General features: G+C 48.6%; 1 protein-coding gene across 4 annotated transcripts in view; it reads left to right on the top strand.

The window, feature by feature from the left end:
• Positions 1-20,493, top strand: part of OVOL2 (ovo like zinc finger 2) — a 61,049-nt gene that overhangs the window by 20,585 nt on the left and 19,971 nt on the right. For 3 of the 4 annotated variants that reach the window (XM_063702498.1, XM_019017192.4, XM_031004763.3), the window contains one exon: positions 13,371-14,065. In XM_063702498.1, coding sequence (XP_063558568.1) covers positions 13,371-13,687 — 317 coding nt within the window. In that variant the 3' untranslated portion in view covers positions 13,688-14,065. Of the gene's footprint in view, positions 1-13,370; positions 14,066-20,493 lie in introns of those variants that run through there. The other variant, XM_055372916.2, reaches the window with a different exon arrangement.

Here is a 20,493-nt window from a genome sequence, read left to right as displayed (position 1 = left end):
TCTGTGGTCACTCCCCCACCCTGGCTTCTAGGACACAACGCAGGGGGCCCAGGAAGCATGGCTGGCTGTTGGTACCTTCAGCTGGAGTAAACACTGAGCTGATGGCGTTGCCTCCCCTGTGATTGAGTTAATTCTCCATTGCTGGAGACTAAGGGAAATATTAGGGACTGGCAGCTTCTCAGAGAAGAGTTTACAAGTTGAGGCGGTCACATAGTAGTTAAGAACTCCTGATCTGAGTTAGCTGACTGTGAGACTTGTTCTAAATTATTCATCTTTCACCTTAGTTTTTCCATCTCTAGAATGGGTGTGATCATTTTAATACTTGCCACTTAAAGTGATGGTTGTGAGGTTTTGGGGCCAGAATTACATAAAAGTGCTTCTTATATTGTAAGTGCGTAGTAAATATTAGCTATTATTAGTAGTAAAATTGCAACAGTTGGCAGAGGCTTCCTGAGGATCTGATGTGTAACAGGCCCTAGGATTCACCTCTGTGCTCATGGAGCTCTCAGCCAACATAGGGAGGAATAACTCAGACATCTGACTGTGAGACAAGTGAAACAGCCGATACACCAGACAGAAGAAAAAGTGGCACATGCCAAAGGGGAGTCCTGGGAGGTGCCTTGTTTCTAACTGCATGTCAGGGAGGCTTCTTAGAAAAGGTAGTCTCTCAGCTGGGCGTTGAAGGATGAGCAAGCTTTCTACAGCAGGACAGAAGGAGGAAGAGCGTTGCTGATGAGGAGTGTCTTAGTTTGGGTTGCCCAAGAAGCAGACGCTGACACAAGGATTTGGATGTGAGCAATGTATTTGGGAGGTGATCCCAGAAAACACAGTAGAGGAGGGAGGGGAGGTCAGGAGGGAAGACAGCCAATAAGAGCTCAATAATAATGAGTGGGTTATCACTATGGGCAACGGAGGCTCAATCCCGCTAGAGATCCTCTGAAGAACCATATAGAATGCACCCCAGGTTGCTCAATGAACCCCCATCCCTCCTTGGGTGTCCATCCTGGACCTCCTGACTCATGGGCAGTTCTCCCTACCCACTGCCCACCCCAGCCCTTTGCAGGCCTGGAGAGCATCCTTAGGCAGAGAGATGCAGGAACCATCTGAGATGCCTGGCGATCTGCTAAGGGGATATGAGTGGGGCATCCGCCCTGGGAGGCAGATTTAGCAAGTGAGGAGGGTGGCTCGGCAGAGACTGGGAGACCCTTCAGAGTAACACAGCTCCTGCAGGCAGAAGCAAGCCACACACGGTCACTCTCCTTCATGCCAGGCCTCCAGCCTTTATCCTGTCATCTCAAATTACCCAAAGCAGTCAGTGCTGTTGTTCTCCACCTTTTGCAGAGGAGGAAACCAGGCTCAGGGAGCTCACATCAGTGAGCACCCATCAGTGGTGGAGCTGGGAACCAGAACTGGCTGGCCCTGAAGTTCATGGTCTTTTATCCTCTGTAGGGTCTCCTTCTCTGCCCTCTTTGCCTCCCAGTGCCTTCTTCAGCATTCTCCCTGAGGCAGGGGCCTCACCAGCCTGCCCTGTTGCAGTTTCTAGAAGCCTGCTTGCTTCCAGAGGAAGGTGAGATAAAGGGAAACTCAGACCTATTAGTAGCACAAACTGCACACTTCAGCTTGGAGTTTAGTAGGTTGTAGAGGAGCCTGTGAGCGTGTGAGTTCAGTGGTGCCAAGATGTCCTCTGCCCACAGAGGAAGCAAGAAGGGGGTGCCTGTACCCCCTCGGACTCCCAACCTGAGGTTCTCAGATTTTCTCCATCTCCTACTCTTCTAGTGACTCCTGTGAGGGTGCTGAGAATCGTTTGAGTTGGTGAATGAAAATACCTTCCACCTGACGTTTTCCCAAAGGGCTTCGCAGTTATCGCCTTAGGGGAAAGGCTAGGGCTTAGGAGGCAGCTAGGAGCGAAAAACCTGGAGGTGTGCTGGCTGGTCTGGCGGCCACTGGCTGGGTGTGGCTCCTGAGTCTCAGAGGAGGGGCTGGTCCAGATTGAGATGTGTTGTATAGGCAAAAGAGACACTAAGTTTCAAGTTGTAATGCAAAAAAAGAAGGTGTAAAAATCTCAATTTTTTTGTTTTTTTCTTTTTTGAGATGGAGTTTTGCTCTTGTCGCCGAGGCTGAAGTGCAATGGCTTGATCTTGTCTCACTGCAACCTCTGCCTCCTGGGTTCAAGTGGTTCTCCTGCCTCAGCCTCCTGAGTAGCTGGGATTACAGGGATGCGCCACCATGCCTGGCTAATTTTGTATTTTTAGTAGAGATGCAGTTTCTCCATGTTAGTCAGTCTGGTTTCGAACTCCTGACCTCAGGTGATCTGCCCGCCTCGGCTTCCCAAAGTGCTGGGATTACAGACATGAGGCACTGCACTCGGCCAAAAATCTCAATTTTTAATATGGATTTTACATTGAAATGGTAGTATTTTGGGCATAATGAGTTAAACAAAATATAGCATTAAAATTCATTTCACCTGTTTCTTCCTACTTGTTTGAGGCTTCTACAAAACGTTAACTTATAAAGCAGCTTGCATTTTAATTTCTATTGGATGGCACTAAGATAACCTTTAAAAATTTTAATCATCATTTTGACACTTAAAGGGATGAACAAATGGAACTATGGAAATGTTTTAGACCTATTTACCCCATCCTGACCTATTTTCTGATGAAGGTGTGTCTCCATGTAATAAAAGACCAGAAAGAGCAGCCAGGGGCTTCCTGACACATCAGCTGGTGGCAAGCTCAGAGGAACGGGCTTGCCGAGCCATCTCTTCAGCTCTGTCCAAAAGAGACAGTTGGTACAAAGTACAAAAATGTGGGTTTCTCAGATGATGTTTTAGTTCATGTGAACAAACTTCACCAGCTCCAAAAGACCTTACTGGAATTCAGTGGGAATTTGGTCTTACCTTTGTTGTTTGCTTGTTTGTTTTGTTTTAGATGGAGTCTTGCTCTGTTGCCCAGGCTGGAGTACAGTGGCTCCCATCTTGGCTCACTGCAGCCTCTGCCTCCTGGGTTCCAGCGATTCTCTTGCCTCAGCCTCCCAGGTAGCTGTAGCTGGGATTATAGGCACATGCCACCACGCCTGGCTAATTTTTGTATTTTTAGTAGAGATGGGGTTTCACCGTGTTGGCCAGACTGGTCTCGACTTCCTGACCTCAGATGATCAGCCTGCCTTACCCTTCCAAAGTGCCAGGTTTACAGGCATGAGCCACTGCACCCGCCTGGCCTGGTCTTGCCTTTGATTGAGCTGTGAATGTTGTATTTTTGCTATTGGTTCTTATAAGTAAATGTTGTATTTAGGCCAGAAACAAAGATATAGACACTTAACATAAATACGACAGATAGTTAAATGAGGGGTATGTTTGTTTGCAGTCCAATTAGACCAGGCCATGGCCTGGACCCAGGACCCAGGACTCAGGACCCAGGACCCTTTGTTGGAGAATTGTAGCTATAATATTGATGAGGTGGACAAAGACAGTGAGCTAGAGAATCAGGGTTAATCTGCACCACCCCCGACTCCCCCATCTCTTCCAATCCCCTGCAACTACTGAGCAAACAGGATATCTAAGGAAAGACTCAAAACACAAAGAAATATCTTGGAAAAGATCCAGGGAAACTAGAACCTGAAAATGTCTTACATTAATATCCAAGTAGACGAAAGAAAAGATTAGGACTTCTTTTTTGGCTGTGAGTTCACCCAAGAAAGGTAGATCGGAGGGGTGTGTGTGTGTGTGTGAGAGAGAGAGAGAGAGAAAGAGGGGAAGGGAGTTAGTTAAATGGTGTCCTACTGAAGACTGGAAGAGAGAAACTGACCTGTGCAGAAAAACTCTGTTATATTTTATGAAAACAAGTGGCTATTTTCAATCCAAATTATCTTAGGTGGGGTTTGGAAGCGGCTTCTCATCAAATGGTTTATTGAGGGAGGGCTGTCAAGAGGAGCCTGTGAGGGCAGAGGATGAGCATGGGTTTTGCTGTTAGCTGGAGTGCAGCCTCGACCTCATCCCAGGGGGGATCAGGAGTGTGAATGGACTCCAGGATGGATCTGCTACAGGCAAGGTGGGGGCAGGGACTTTTTTACCCCCATTTCAGTCTGACGTTGGCTGAGGGCTGTGTCTGCCCTGGGCGAGGTCAGGGAGACACTCCTGAGCATCTGGAAGGTCACTTGCCCAGCGCTGATTCCTTAAAGAAGGGGACAGCCAGAAGCCACACAACAGCTGGGGACATGCACTGACCCAGAAAAGCGGTCTGGATGGGAAGCCAGCAGCAGCCACTACATAATTGAGGGACTTGCTGTACTTCAGTGAAGTTGACAGGATCACTGAGGCCAACATGGGAAATTCTGCCTGCTGACCAGCTCAAAATAGAGAGAGGGGACATGAGCTTCCAGGAAATGAATGTGTATTCAGTTCATAGCCTGTGAAAAACATGGGCCTTTATATTTATAGGATATATATAGTATTTATAGGATATTCTTTCAGATTTATTTAAGTGTTTTTGGTTGAACAGGCTAGGATGCTTCCTAAGAATGGTTCTCCGTTGAAGTAAATGATTTGGTTTGGGAGGAGAGGGAGGAGATCTGTATTTTAGAGGAAAAAATAATAACCAGCCCTTGCAAGCACAAGACTCTGCACTGAGGGTCCACACCCTCCCTACTCAAAGGGTGGTCAGTGGACCGGCAGTGCCAGAGTCCCCAGGAGCGAGCATGCAGGAAATGCAGACTATTGCTTCGGAAGTGCCCGATGTGCCAGGCCCATCATTTAAGTCCCGCATTTATGGAAAGTGTTTTATTTTGCTCATTTGTAAAATGACTAAGTATTCTGTAAAAGATTTCAGACAATATAAAAAGCTGCAGGGAAGACAGCGTAAAGGGCCATAAACAGGTGAGAAGGGCACACACATCCGTGGGGCTCCCAGCTAAGGCTTTGCAGGGAGCCACGTGGCCCAGGGAGGTCATAAACCCGTGCTGGTTATAACTTAACAACGCTGGCTGGAATAAAGGAGGCAGTTCAGGGCTCATGCCATTCCTGGGGAAGCTGCTGAGTTCCACAGGGTGAAGCCGAGGAATTCCAATTCTGAGGTCAGGGAGGTGGGGAGGGGGCACCGGCCCCACCCTCTAGGGCGCCTTCTGTCCTTATCTTCCATCAGGGCCTACATTCAGAGGGAGGAGAAGGCACACAAATCCCATCTTGATTAAAGAAGAGAAAACAATGGTGTCTTTGTTTGGAGCCCAAAGGGAAGAATTGACTAGATTGGGAAAAATGCAGATTGGGAGATGTTTGGAGTGGGGCAGATGGAGAAGAAAGAGTCAAGTCACCTCCACCCCTAGTGGCCTGAATGCTGTCATGCGGAATTGCCTGGTCCAGTTAACAAACCCTCGCTTCATTGTTTTATTTTTAATTTGTATTTTATCTTAATTTACTTTTTAGCTAAAAAGGTAATATGTTCATTAGGAGATAAAAGGAAAGAAAAAAATGTAAACTCCCTTCACATGCCAAGCCCCAGTTCCACCATTTAATTTTTTTCCCAAAAGTTTTTAATGTATATTGCTTTTTCATATAATATATATCTTGGAGCCAGGCGCGGTGGGCTCACACCTGTATCCCCGCACTTTGGGAGGCTGAGGCGGGCTGATCACTTGAGGTCAGTAGTTTGAGACCAGCCTGGCCAGCATGGTGAAACCCTGTCTCTACTAAAAACACAAAAATTAGCTGGGCATGGTGGCTGGCGCCTGTAATCCCAGCTACTCAGGAGGCTGAGGTAGGAGAATCGCTTGAACTCGAGACACAGAGGCTGCAGTGAGCTGAGATGGTGCCACTGCACCCCAGCCTGGGCAACAGAGTGAGACTCCATCTCAAAATAATAATAATAATAATAATGATAATGATAATAATAAAAGAAATCATGACAAAATTTCCAATATCGAGGGACTGTGCTTTTCCTATTCCTCAATTGATGACATTTGTTTCCATTTGCAGATTTCCTTCCTCCCTCCCTTCCTTCTTTTTTCTTTTCTTTTCTTTCCTTTCTTTCTCTCTCTCTTTCCTTCCTTCCTTCCTTTCCTTTCCTTTCTTTCTTTCTCTTTCTTTCTCTCTCTCTCTCTTCTTTCCTTCCCTTCTTCCTCCCTTCCTTCCTTTCTTCTTTCCTTCCTTCTTTCCTTTCTTTCATTTCAGGCAATCCTACCATGAGTATATCTCGTATATCCTTCGCCTCCCTGTGTGAGTCTTCCTGTAGGATAATTTCCCTGATGTGAAATTGCTGGGCCAAAGGGTAGATACACTGTGATTTTTTTTTATGGCCATTGCCAAATTGCCTTCCAGGGAGGCTGCCGTAAATGTCCACTCCCACAAGCATGCCTGTAAAAATCTTCTCGCTGAAGTTCACCTTCGGATAAAGTTCAGTAAAGGAGCAGTTGAGCTATAGCAAGGAAAGCAACTAGAAAGTTCCAAAGTGAAGAATTTTCCTTGAGGATGTATGGCACGAAGCTTGATTTGCTATTAGGGGTAAAAAAATGGAAAACAACAAACCCTTTTTGATAACCCAATAAACAATATTTTTTGGACTAGGTAGGACAGGCTGATGGTACAAAATTCAAAAGGGCAGACGGCGAAAGCAGTCCCCCCTCTCCTCCACCAGCCACATTTAAAAAAATTATCCTTTCCTTTTGTTGTGAAATAAGTAACACATACAAAAGTATACATATAGGTACGGTTTAAAGACAAATCTGCGAAATACTCATGTGCCCAGCAACCAGCTTATGTTTTTGTTTTGTTTTTTTTCTGAGATAGAGTCTCGCTCTGTTACCCAGGTTGGAGTGCAGTGGCGCCATCTCAGCTCACTGCAACCTCTGCCTCCCGGATTCCAGCGATTCTCCTGCCTTGGCCTCCCGAGTAGCTGGGATTACAGGCACTCGCCACCATGCCTGGCTAAATTTTTTTTGTATTTTTTAGTAGAGGTGGGGTTTCACCATATTGGCCAGGCTGGTCAGCAGCCAGCTTATGAATGAGGCTTATCTGCATTATGTTGAGCTGTATCCCATTGAGAACTTAGTCTATCTCGGCTAATCCTCACAGCAGCTATGCAAGAGCTCTGACACTCCTGTGACAGGTGAGGAAACGGCCTTTCGGGCTGGAGCAGCCGCCCCCGTTTCAGTTAATGAGCAGCAGATCCGCAGCCTGGCTCTTCAGTGGCCTTGGACTCACAGTCCTGTGGGTGTCAGTAGGTTAATGACGTCTAGTGCATGGGTGGTGCTCTTCAGTTCCCATGTCCTGCTTTAGACACAGGCACGGTTGGCCTTTGCGTGACAGCACCAAGATGGGTGAGCCTCAGTGGTGGGAGGGGCCTTGGCATCAGTCCCTCTTGCCCAGGGCTCCTCTCTGGCCACCTACGTCCCCCTGAATGTGTGGGTGATGGGGGTGCTCTGGGAGGGAGGTGCTTGTTCCCAAACCTAGAAAGGGTCACCAAGGGGCTGCCGCATGGCAGTGCCCGCACCAGTGAATGAGGGGTGAATGGTGGCATTTACACTAGAAAATGGGGAAGCAGAAGTGCTGGGGCACAGAGCAGTGCATTTGGCAAAAGTCAGAAGTGCCATAACTGGAGCTTTCTGGGCCTATGTCTCCTTTCCATCTCTGTCTGCGAGTCATTCCTCTTCCAAGCAAGGCTCTAATTCTACCCCCTCCCTGGAAAAAAAGCCCCCACTGCCATCATCTCTGTTGTTTGCATGATGCAGGGCTTTGGAATCTTCTAGCCTTTGCTATCCAGGCCTTGCTGGGTACCCTGCTCATAGAAGATGCTCAGAGGATGTGTTGACTGAAGACAGGAAGGAGATGTGGCCCTGTGCACATGGGGCTGAGTGGTGGCCTGGCTGGCCTCTCCTCGGGGGCAGATCACCTCTGAGGATGGGAACCTCCAGGAGTTTGTTGCATCCAGGTTAAAGCCTGATGTAAGTGTGCCAGCTTCCCCATATTTTTAGTTTGGATGTTTTAAAACAGTAGTCGGTTATTTCTGTTAACTAGTGAAAGGAGCAACTAATCTCTGGGTGGATTTCTGCTCTGATGAGCTGAAGGTTGGAAATCGGGTTTGCCGCTTGATCTACTGGGTAGTGGGAGCCAGCTGCTCGCTGCCGCATGGGCCCAGAAGGCTGGGAAAACACAAAGTCTGCATTACAGTGCAAACATGAAAGCCAGAGCGGGTGCATTCCTTAGGAGAGGAGTCTGTAGTCCTTGCCTATGTGGAAAACTAGTCCCAAAGATGTGGCCTTTCTTTCCTGGAACCAACAGAGTTCATCCATTCAGTCAATATTTTGATTTTTAAAATATTGCGTTAAAACTTTCTTAACCTTGATTGGTGAGGGTTTGTTTGTTTGTTTTTTGTTTTTCTGAGACAGGGTCTCACTCTCGCCCAGGCTGGAGTGCAGTGGTGCGATCATGGCTCACTGTAGCCTTGAATTCCTGGGTTCCAGTGATCTCTCCCACCTTAGCCTCCTGAGTAGCTGGGACCACAGGGGTATGCCACCATGCCCAGCTAATTTTTTACTTTTTTGTAAAGATGGGGATCTCCCCATGTTCGCCAGGCTAGTCTCGAACTCCTGGACTCAAGAGATCCTCCTGCCTTGGCCTCCCGAAGTGCTGGGATTACAGGTGTGAGCCATGCACCCATCCTAGAATAGTTTTAAGAGAAAAGGTGGGAGATTCGTTGTCATTACACTGCCCAGAAGGAACCACAGTTAATACAAAAATTATTATTAATACCAGCAGGTGGTTGGAGATGGGAAGTAGTACAGACAGGGACGCAATGGCAAGTGTAAGCCTTCACCACCCTCCAGACCGTCTCTCCAGAACCCCAGGTTTATGTTTCAGAAAAATGTACATCCGTGCATATGCCAATGTGAATGTGCATTTATTTAGAACTCTCGTTTTCATACTTGGCTGCACACTAGAGCCTCCTGGGGAAGCTTTAACAAATTCTCCTGCTCAGGCAACACCCAGAGATGACATATATTTATTAATCTTAAAATATATATGTAGGCCGGGCGTGGTGGCTCATGCCTGTAATCCCAGCACTCTGGGAGGCCGAGGCAGGTGGATCTCCTGAGGTCAGGCGTTCAAGATCAGCCTGGTCAACATGGTGAAACCCGGTCTCTACTAAAAAAATACAAAAGTTAGCTGGACATTGTAGCAGGCACCTGTGGTCCCAGCTACTCGGGAGGCTGAGGCAGGATACTCGCTTGAACCCAGGAGGCAGAGGTTGCAGTGAGCCGAGATTGTGCCACTGCACTGCAGCCTGGGAGACAGAGTGAGACTCCTTCTCAAAAAATAAAATAAAATAAAATAAAAATGTACATATATATAATTTGTAGAAAACATGAAGGATCACAAGAAACTTGCGAGTTAGGACTAGGGAAGGAGAGGTGCATGGGATGACAAAGGGATCTTTTCTGTTTCATTTTTTAAATTTACTGCTGTTTTTCACCATAAAACTGGGGGTATATTACTTTTAAATTTAAACAACTATTAATAGTAACCTTTTGTTATTTATTTTGTTTATTTATTTATTTATTTATTTGAGACAGGGTCTCGCTCTATTGCCCAGGCTGGAGTGCGGTGGCACTATCTCAGCTCACTGCAACCTCTGCTTGCTGGGTTCAAGCAATTTTCGTGCCTCATTCTCCCAGGTAGCTGAGATTACAGATGTGGGCCACTACACCAGGCTAATTTTTGTATTTTTACTAGAGACGGGGTTTCACTGTATTGGCCAGGCAGGTCTCGAACTCCCGACCTCAGGCGATCCACCCAGCCCGGCCTCCCAAAGTGCTAGGATTACAAGCATGAGCCACCGCACCCAGCCTATTTTTTATATTTTAATAAAAGGTAACTATTAGGGCCAGGCGCAGTGGTTCATGCCTGTAATCCCAGCACTTTGAGAGGCCAAGGCAGGTGGAGCACCTGAGATCGGGAGTTTGACACCAGCCTGGCCAACACAGTGAAACCCCTTCTCTACTAAAAATAGAAAAATTAGACAGCTGTGGTGGCGGGCACCTGTAGTCGCAGCTACTTGGGAGGCTGAGGCAGGAGAATTGCTTGAACTAGGGAAGTGGAGGTTGCAGTGAGCCAAGATTATGCCACTGCACTTCAGCCTGAGTGATAGAGCAAGACTCAGTCTCAAAAAAATAAAATAAAATAAAATATTAAAAATAAAACTACAGCTTCCTAGTCCCAGCCCCTGACCTAGTGCCTGGGGTCCCTGAGGCAGACCCGGGAATCTGTACAAGGTCTGCGGGTTTCTCCAGGTGGCATCCCTCCTGTCTCTAGGTTCTAGGATGGTCTTGTGGCTGTGGCAGTGGCCTCTTCATGCTCCAGGCACCCCCAGTACCATATTCACCCTCTCTCAGCTTCCATGCTTTTGTGACGTGTGTCTCCTTCACAGTCATAACCTCTCTTTGAGAGCCTAAGTTAGACCTTACAGCCGGGCGCAGTGGCTCACGCCTGTAATCCCAGTACTTTGGGAGGCCGAGATGGGAGGATCACGAGGTCGGGAGATCGAGACCATCCTGGCTAACACAGTGAAACCCCGTCTCTACTAAAAATACAAAATATTAGCTGGGCGTGGTGGCGAGCGCCTGTAGTCCCAGCTACTCGGGAGGCTGAGGCTGGAGAATGGCGTGAACCCAGGAGGCAGAGCTTGCAGTGAGCCGAGATAGTGCCACTGCATTCCAGCCTGGGCGAGTCTCAGTCTCAAAAAAAAAAAAAAAAAACAAAAAACCTTACTATGGTGATTTCTTAATTTCATTTATTTATTTATTTACTTATTTTTTTTTTTTTTGGAGACGGAGTCTCGCTCTGTTGCGCAGGCTAGGGTGCAGTGTCACAATCTCGACTCACCGCAACTTCTGCCTCCTGGGTTCAAGCAATTCTCCTGCCTCAGCCTCTCCAGTAGCTGGGATTACAGGCATGTGCCACGATGCCCAGCTAATTTTTGTATCTTTAGTAGAGACGGGGTTTCGCCATGTTGGCCAGGCTGGTCTCAAACTCCTGACCTCAGGTGATCCGCCCACGTCAGCCTCCCAAAGTGCTGGGATCACAGGTGTGAGTCACTGTGCAGCACCCAGCCAATTCGTTTCTTAAAGCCCAATAAAACTTGCTGATATGACCTACGGGAATTTCCTAGAATCTGTCATGTGAGATTCTGCTTAGTGTGCTTGCTTCTGTCACATACCAGTCTCAACCTTAAAAAAAAAAAAATTCAACTTTGATTTTAGATTCAGGGGGTGCATGTGCGGGTTTGTTTATATGGGTACATTGCATGATGCTGAGATTTGAGGTCCAGATGATCCCGTCACCCAGGTAGCGCGCATAGTACCCAATGCAGAGTTTGTCAGCCCTTGGCCCCTCCCTCTGTCCGCCCTCTGGTAGTCCCCAGTGTCTGTTGTTCCACCTTTAAGTCCCAACCTTCTTTTTGAGTGTGAGCCTCCTATTCAGCCACTGGCTCAAGGGGTGACCTTTGCCAGTGTAGGGTACTGAGCTGGGTGTGCTCTGAGGTCTCTGCCCTGCCACTACCTTACCTGACCTCAGGCAAGACCACAACCAGAATCTTAAAGACCCTAATCTGTGGCTCTTGAAAGCCAAGTTGAACACTGGAATATCCAGCGACGTTTGTTAAAAATAGATTCCTGGGCCCAGCGCGGTGGCTCACGCCTGTAATCCCAGCACCTTGGGAGGCCGAGGCGGGCAGATCACAAGGTCAGGAGATTGAGACCATCCTGGCTAACATGGTGAAACCCCGTCTCTACTAAAGATACAAAAAATTAGCTGGGCGTGGTGGCAGGTGCCTGTAGTTCCAGGTACTCGGGAGGCTGAGGCAGGAGAATGGCGTGAACCTGAGAGGTGGAGCTTGCAGTGAGCTGAGATTGCGCCACTGCACTCCAACCTGGGTGACAGAGCCAGACTCTGTCTCTTTTTTGAGATTCCTGATTCCTACCCCAGACCCACTGAGTTGGTCTTAGGAGAAGTGAGTTAAGATTTTCAAAAGCTCTCCAGGTGATTCTAAGGCTCTGGCAAGTATGTAAAATACTGTACTGTCCAAGCTCATCTAAATAGTCTGTTGCACACACACAGAGTCCATGTTTATATTCTTTATCTGACATTCTGCTATACGCATCAGGGTGAGTACCAATCATGGAGGTAGGAGCGGCAGTGCTTTGATGAGGCTGAGCTCCCTGCTCTATATTGTACCTGTGATATCTCAGCTAGAAGGCAGGTCCAGTGTTAGCCCAATTCTAATGCCAGCATGAGATCTTGTTTGGAAATGATTTTCATAACTGCCACAAATGCCTTAGTGTCCTGCCAATGGCCTGGGCATCTGCCATTTCTGGGCACACCTGTCCGAGTGGCAACTGCCCACCCCTGCACCTCTGCCTGAGGGGTTTCCTGCTGGAGCCCAGTCTGTCTGCACAAGGCAGGCAGAAGTGCTGGGGATGGAGAATCAAAACCACCCAGGAGCAGCCGGCAGCCAGTGACTGACCTCAGCTCCTGGAGGGGTGGGAAGACGCCAAGGTGTGTGCCACACTGTCTCCCTGCGTTGCACAGAGGACTGGACCCTGGTTGTCCACTGTGTAACTGGCTGGGTAGCTTCCCCTCTACTGGATCCTACCCCTCCCTGCCTCACATCTTCGTTGCCCTATAGGTTCTTCCCAGGATCACCTCTCAAATAAACTACTTGTACTGGAATCTTTGTCTCAGGCTCTGTTTCTGGGAAAACCCAAATTAATTTTTTTTTTAATGGAGTCTCACTCTGTTGCCCAGACTGGAGTGCAGTGGCTCGATCTCAGCTCACTACAACCTCCACCTCCTGGGTTCCAGTGATTCTCCTTCCTCAGCCTCCCGAGTTGCTGGGACTATGGGTGCGCACCATCATGCCTGGCTAGTTTTTTGTATTTTCAGTAGAGACGGGGTTTCACCATGTTGGCCAGGCTGGTCTTGAACTCCTGACCTCAAGTCATCCGCCTGCCTCGGCCTCCCAAAGTGCTGGGATTACAGGTGTGAGCCACTGCACCTGGCCTGAATTAATTTTTTTTTAAAAGTTTACTTTGCTCACAATAATATGAAAACATTAAGGTATGTGAGTTGGAAGAATAAAAATCTTCCTCCCTAAAGCAGGTGGTGGTTTTGTTGTTTGTTTGTTTGTTTTCTATGTTGGCATCTGTTTGTGTTAGGTTTGCTCAGGTGGATGCTATGATTTTTTGTAGACAGTTTTCTCTCCTGCTGTAACCATTGTCCTCATGCTGCCATGAATCCTTGGTCAGGATGACTTTTACTGGCTTCGTAGTTGGGTGGTTCTGGCTTGGCCATGACCAACTGATGCTGTGTCTGTCCCTCATCCTTGCAGGCATTCGTCCCTACAAATGCAACGTCTGCAATAAAGCCTTCACCCAGCGCTGCTCTCTGGAGTCCCACCTGAAGAAAATCCACGGGGTGCAGCAGCAGTACGCCTATAAGCAGCGGCGGGACAAGCTCTACGTCTGCGAGGATTGCGGCTACACGGGCCCCACCCAGGAGGACCTGTACCTGCACGTGAACAGTGCCCATCCTGGCAGCTCGTTTCTCAAAAAGACATCTAAAAAACTGGCAGCCCTTCTGCAGAGCAAGCTGACATCCGCACACCAGGAGAATACCAGCCTGAGTGAGGAGGAGGAGAGGAAGTGAGGAGAAGGAAGGGGAGGACAGACGTTCACACTGCCACGTATGTCTGCGTGGATTTTTGGTTTTCAGCGTCCCCCACCCCACTGGCTCTTCTTAATTAGAAGTGACCAGTTCACCTCTGTGTCCTTTTGAAACATCAGCAGTAGGGTCCATTCCAAGATTGTCAGTTACCATAGTGACGTCAGGCCCTGTAACCTGTGTCCTGTCTGGCGCAGTTGCTCACATTCACCAAAGTTTGTTTTCCATGATCCTGATGGCCAAGAACACCGTGTGGAATTTTTTTTTCCCCCAAGGATTTTCACACACGGAAGGAGAGGTATTTCTTAGAGAGATCATCATTTTATGGTGCCTTGAAATAAAAATACTTCTACTTGAAATGCTGTTTAAGCAAGGAAAATGAATTTTGTTATTCTGAAAGAGTTTACAGAAACTATTTTAATAAATGAAATGTTCTTGTGAAGCTTTTAAAAGCAAAATGGAACATTGACCTACAGCTGTCTGTTCAGGGCTTATTGTGTGATGTTTTAACTTCAGGTTATTGAGGTGTGGAGGTTGATTACTTTATATTAGTTGTGTGGGTTTGAAGAAGCAGATCTTCCTCTCTTTTTTTGTTTTTGAGACAAGTTCTCACTCTGTCACCCAGGATGGAGTACAGTGGCATGATCATGGCTTACTGCAACCTTGACCTCCCAGGCTCAGGTAATCCTCCCACTTCAGCCTCCCGAGTAGCTGGGACTATAGGTGTGTGCCACTATGCCCAACTATTTTTTGTAGAGATGGGGTTTTGCTATGTTGTCCAGGCTGAGAAGCAAATCTTGAGTGTTGGGTGGAAGAACAAATGGCCAATTGGAAAAACCTGCACTGAGGGGCTGGCTCATGCAGGCTGGTGGGCAGAGATGCCTGGGGGTGGCATGGCAGGGAACTCAACTCATGGATCTCTTTTTATGGGCCTGGTCTCTTTTTCTGCAGAGGTCTTGGCTTTCTGCGGTTAGGATGCGCTGGCCGAAGGCTCTTCTCCCTCCCTTGAATGGGCTCTGGGGCCAACCCTGGAGCATGAGAAATGCTGGCTCCTCACTTGCAGGTGGGATAATAGTGCCAGGAGTTCCCTCAGGGTGTGTGACAGCTGAGTGCAGTGACCTCTTCTACCTCCATCTCCTCACCTTGGAGGCCTGCGTCAGAGCCATGGGAGGTGAGACCCTGACTGCCTCGGGGGGTATTTGCCTCAGGCTGGGAGCTGTTGCCTGAATTGAGTAGGAAGTTTGGATCACCTACACCCTGATCAGCAACAGCCCATCACCTACACCCTGATCGTCTACACCCCATCACCTACATCCTGATCACCTGCACCCTGGTTGCCAACATCCCATCACCTACACCTCAATCACCTTGACCCTGATCACCTACATTCCATCACCTACACCCTGATCACCTACACCCTGATCACCTATACCCTGGTCACCTACACCCCGATCACCTACACCCCAATCACCTACACCCTGATCACCTACACCCCAATCACCTACACCCTGATCACCTACACCCCAATCACCAACACCCCATCACCTACACCTCTATCACCTTGACCCCGATCACCTAAACCCCATTGCCTACACCCCAATCACCTATACCCCATCACCTACACCTCAATCATCTACACTCCATCACCTACACTCCATCACCTACACCTCATCACCTATACCCTGATCACCTACACTGCATCACCTATACCTCATCACTTACACCCTGATCACCTACACCCCAATCACCAACACCCCATCACCTACACCTTGATCACCTTGACCCCCATCACCTATACCTCAATCATCTATACCCCATCACCTACACCCCATCACCCAAACCCCAGTCACCTACACCTGATCATCTATACCCCACCACCTATACCCCTTCACTTACACCCTGCTCACCTATACCCCAATCACCTACACCCTGATCATCTATACCCCATCACCTATACCCGTCACCTACACCCCATCACCTACACCCCAATCATCTACACCCCACCACCTATACCCCATCACTTACACCCCGATCACCAACACCCCATCACCTACACCTTGATCACCTTGACCCCCATCACCTACACCCCATCACCTACACCTCAATCATCTATACCCCATCACCTACACCTCGATCATCTATACCCCATCACCTACACCTCGATCATCTATACCCCATCACCTACACCTCGATCATCTATACCCCATCACCTACACCTTGATCATCTATACCCCATCACCTACATCTCGATCATCTATATCCCAATCATCTACACCCCATCACCTACAACCTGATCACCTATACCCCGATCACCTACACCCTGATCATCTATACCCCATCACCTATACCCGTCACCTACACACCAATCATCTACACCCCACCACCTATACCCCATCACTTACACCCTGATCACCTACACCTCAATCACCAACACCCCATCACCTACACCTTGATCACCTTGACCCCCATCACCTACACCCCATCACCTACACCTCAATCATCTATACCCCATCACCTACACCTCGATCATCTATACCCCATCACCTATGCCTCGATAGTCTATACCCCAGTCATCTACACCCCATCACCTACATCCTGATCACCTATACCCTGATCACCTACACCCCATTGTCTTTTATTGCCCACTCCCTGTCCCCTGGGCACCACCTGGGCCACTTCTTGGTCTAGGGAAGCATCCAGATGAGGAGGCCCTTGTGTTATTTTCTCTCTCCCTGCTTCCTCCCTTCCCTTTCCCCTCCCTCCTTTCCTTCCACCTTCTTCTCTCCTTCTCTCCCACACTGTGCGCCAGGCCTTGTGCCAAGATCTGGACATTTTAAGTGGCATATCCTATAGCTTGAGTCAACGCTGCTCTTCCAATTAAGCACTTTTGTTTCAGAAGGAAAGGAAATGAACCCTTTTTGGGCAGCGAGCTAGATAGTCCTCACTGGGCAGATGTTTTCTGGAAGAATCCTCAGAGCACCCCTGGGATCACAGGCCTGTTTCCATGAGTAGATGAGGCAACTGCAGAGGCTGTCCTCTGGCGGTCAGAGGCAGAGGCCAGGAATCCTAAGTCTAGTCAGAACACCTCTATTTTCCCCCTCTCTCCTCACCTTCCCTTCAAAAAAGAAAGCAAAGGCCTCAGGCTGGACTGGGACCATGCAGAGGCAGGTATGAGACCAGGGCTGACTGAGGAGTCCTCACCCCTCCTCTGTTTGAACTGGCAAGTTTCAGGGACCCTGGGGCCCTGCTCTGCCTCATCTGAAGCTCCGGGTTCCTGGGCTGAGGCTGTAGCACTCAACAGTCTAAATGGCCCCATTCAGGCAGCAGCAGCAGCAGTAGGGGTTGAACCTGGCACTCAAGTGTCACAGGTGCAGCCTCCCAGGACAGCAAGTGCTGAGGATCAACCCTGACTCCAGAGGGCAGAGTACTCACATTGTGTTCTCTCTTAGCACCTGCTGCCAAGGAAGGCGCTGCTGGAAGGCGGTTGATTTGCTTTCTCCTTGGTTATCTGGGTCATGTAGACAACAAAAGTGAGCGTTCTTAGAAAGGAATATCCAAACGACAGGCTGGGGCAGCTGACCTGTGCCTGTTTTGCACAGGGAATTGTGAACCAGCTAACGTTCTCCTTAGGGTCAGGTTTTTATTTAACAGAGCTCTTGGTTGCAAGAGACAGAAACCCAGTGTAAAACAACTTCAGCAGAAAAGGGAATGTAGTAGCTGAAAAGCTTAGGGTTGTTCCAGTTTCAGGGGTGGCCAGATCTGGTGCTTATGTGATGTCATCCTCTCTTACCTCCCTCTCCGTCTTTTAGCTCGATTTCCCCCATGGTGGCTTCTTTCTCAGGCAGGCGCAAATGGAGGCTGGATGGCCACCCACAGCTCTGGACTTCTGCCTCACAGTGCAGTCACTCAACAGGAGGATTTCTCTTTCAGGCTAAGATCTTGGGCAGATTTGGCTCTGGGACCCACCCTCAACTAATCACTGTGCCCTGGGAAATGTGCGGCTCTCTTAGCCCAGGCCTAAACCCCTCCCTCCCCTGAATTGAGTGGAGAGAGCGCAGGTCAGCTACACCCCTGGTCTGGGAGCAGTGGGAAAGGGATTCTCCAGCAGAATCAGGACACCATGGCCAAAAGAAGTGGACGTTGGGCGGCTATGCTAGTTAAGACAAGGCATGGCTGGGCCGGGTGCAGTGGCTCACAGCTGTAATCCCAGCACTTTGGGAGGCCAAGGCGGGAGGATCACTTGAGGTCAGGGATTTGAAACCAGGCTGACCAACATGGTGAGCCAAGATCGCACCACTGCACTCCAGCCTGGTGAAAGAGCAAGACTCCATCTCTAAAACAAAACAAAACAAAAGATCAGGCGTGCTGCTGTAACAAAGATTCCCAGCACACCTACGGCTTAAAGAAGAGAGAGCGTTGTTTCTCACGTAGTAGTTCTGGGTTGAGAGTTCTCCTCCGTGCCATCACTTGGGGGCCCAGAGTTTTCCCTTGCATTGCTCTGCCATGCCCTAGGATAATGCCATCTTATGTGTGGTAGAAGCTGGGTTTCTATGGGTCTCAGCTGATCAGAGAGTTGTCTTGAAGAAGCAAATCTTGAGCGTTGGGTGGAAGAACAAATGACTGATTGGAAAAACCTGCACTGAGGATCTGGCTCATGCAAGCTGGTGGGCAGAGATACCTAGGGGTGACTTGGCAGGGAGCTCAAAAACTTGGGCTCTTTTTAAGGTCCTGGTCTCTCTTTTTTTAATATATTTTTGGTTTCCCCAGAAGCCAATTCCGAGGCAAGGATTAAAGTTCAAGTGGGGCTGGGCACGGTGGCTCACGCCGGTAATCCCAGCACTTTGGGAGGCCGAGGCGGGCAGATCACGAGGTCAGGAGTTTGAGACCAGCGTGGCCAACATGGCGAAACCCCGTCTCTACTGAAAATACAAAAATTAGCCAGGCGTGGTGGCAGGCACCTGTAATCCCAGCTACTCAGGAGGCTGAGGCAGGAGAATCGCTTGAACCCAGGAAGCGGAAGTTGCAGTGAGCCAAGATCGTGCCATTGCACTCCAACCCGGGCAACAAGAGCAAGACTTCATGTCAAAAAAAAAGAAAAAAAAAAAGTTCAAGTGGATTGTTTAGGAAGCAATCCCAGGAAGTATCTGCAGGGGATTGGGGAGGTGTGACAGGAAGAAAAGTGCCCATGTGGGGAACAGAATCAAGGAAGTTACTGCTGTGGGTAACTGGTGCTTAATCACCCTGGGCCCTCTAGGAGGCAGTACAGCACACGTCTCAGAGTTATCCCACTGCAGATGCATAGGACACTGTCTGCAACTTTCCATCCATCATTGGTTGAAGGCTGCTGACATTAGGGCCCTTCCAACTTGCCCTGTGCACTGGCCAAGCATGCCTCCTGTGCCAGGAAAATCTCCAGAGGTTAGCTGTAAGCAGCTTTCAGCACATAGACCTGAAAGCTGGCAAAACCCAGTGAGATGATGATTGTGTCTGGTACAGGTGTGGAAGGGTCACAGCCCCTACCTGAAGACACTGGCCTGGGTATGGCCCTTCCATTCCCATTCCATAGGGAGAATTTAGTCACATTAACTAGAGGGGTGGAGAAAAGCAGGCGTCTCAGCCACAATACTTCTGTGCAGCAGAATGGGGATGGATTATGGTGGACGACTGAAAGTCTCTACCATGGCAGGCAAAGTCAACTGATGTCCACTCTAGCCTTTTTTGCTCCCTCCTCCTCCCAACTCTATTTACCTGTCCTGCTCTCAGCCAGTTGCTAGGAAATCCAACCAAAGTGCCCAAAATCATGACTTAGGGTTCTCAGGCTGGCAGCCCTGGAGCCTTGGGTCTGAAGGTGTTGGGGATGGAGACCCATGAGCTATTAACCTGTACCGAGTCCACCCAGCACTATCTGCTTTGGGTTGGTGTTAGCTTAGCACCATGTGGATATGCTGATGCTTGTGCTAGTCACAAGTGCCTACTGGTTAGTCATTTTGGAGAATGGGATCTGTTTTCAATCAATGTGATTTATTTTGTGAATGTCTTAAGTTGGGTCCTAGAAGCGGAGTCTGAGACAAGGATTCTGGGGTAAGTGATTTATTGAGGGAGGCTCTCAGGAGAAACCAAGAAGGAGGTGAGGGAAGCGAGGGAGGTACAGCAGAGGAAAAAACTCAGCAAAGATGCGGGGTTGGCTGATGTCCAGCCTCGGCCTGATTCCAGGCAGCTCTGGGTATGAATGGCACCACCGAAGTTGTCCCACCTTGAGGCAAGGGGGCCCGTCATCAGCTGTGGGCTACCCCTGGTCGGGGAAGGCATAACCACCGGGCATTTTCAGCAATAGCAACTGTGAGCTTTTAGTAGTCAATGCTCTGAGCAGCTGCAGGCTGGCTCTCTAAAGGTCTCCAAGCAGAGGAAGAGAAATCACAGGGACGGATTCTTAGGGGTGAAAAAGACTGCGGTCCACAGAATCTGGCTACATCCCTCTGGAACATTTGCATTTTGATAAAGGACTTGCTTTTGGAGCTAAGGAGTGAATTATTTATTGCAAATTATGTGGCATTTTCAGAAGTAAAATAATAAATAGAAATGTACACAAAGGAAAGTCATATCTGCAAACGAGTCCCTTATCTGCCAAGCCTCTCCTCTACCATTGTAATTAACCACTGTTGTTAGCTCCTCCTGTAACTTTCCTGAGTTTCTTTACCCATATATAAGCAAACATGAATGTGTGTATTCTTGCTGTCCACTGTTTCTTCTTCTTTTAGCATTTTAATTAGCGGATAGCATATTATACATAC

The sequence above is a fragment of the Gorilla gorilla genome, chromosome 21, assembly GCF_029281585.2.
Source record: "Gorilla gorilla gorilla isolate KB3781 chromosome 21, NHGRI_mGorGor1-v2.1_pri, whole genome shotgun sequence".
Classification (NCBI taxonomy): Eukaryota; Metazoa; Chordata; class Mammalia; order Primates; family Hominidae; genus Gorilla; species Gorilla gorilla.
This window is presented reverse-complemented; position numbering and strand designations above follow the sequence as displayed.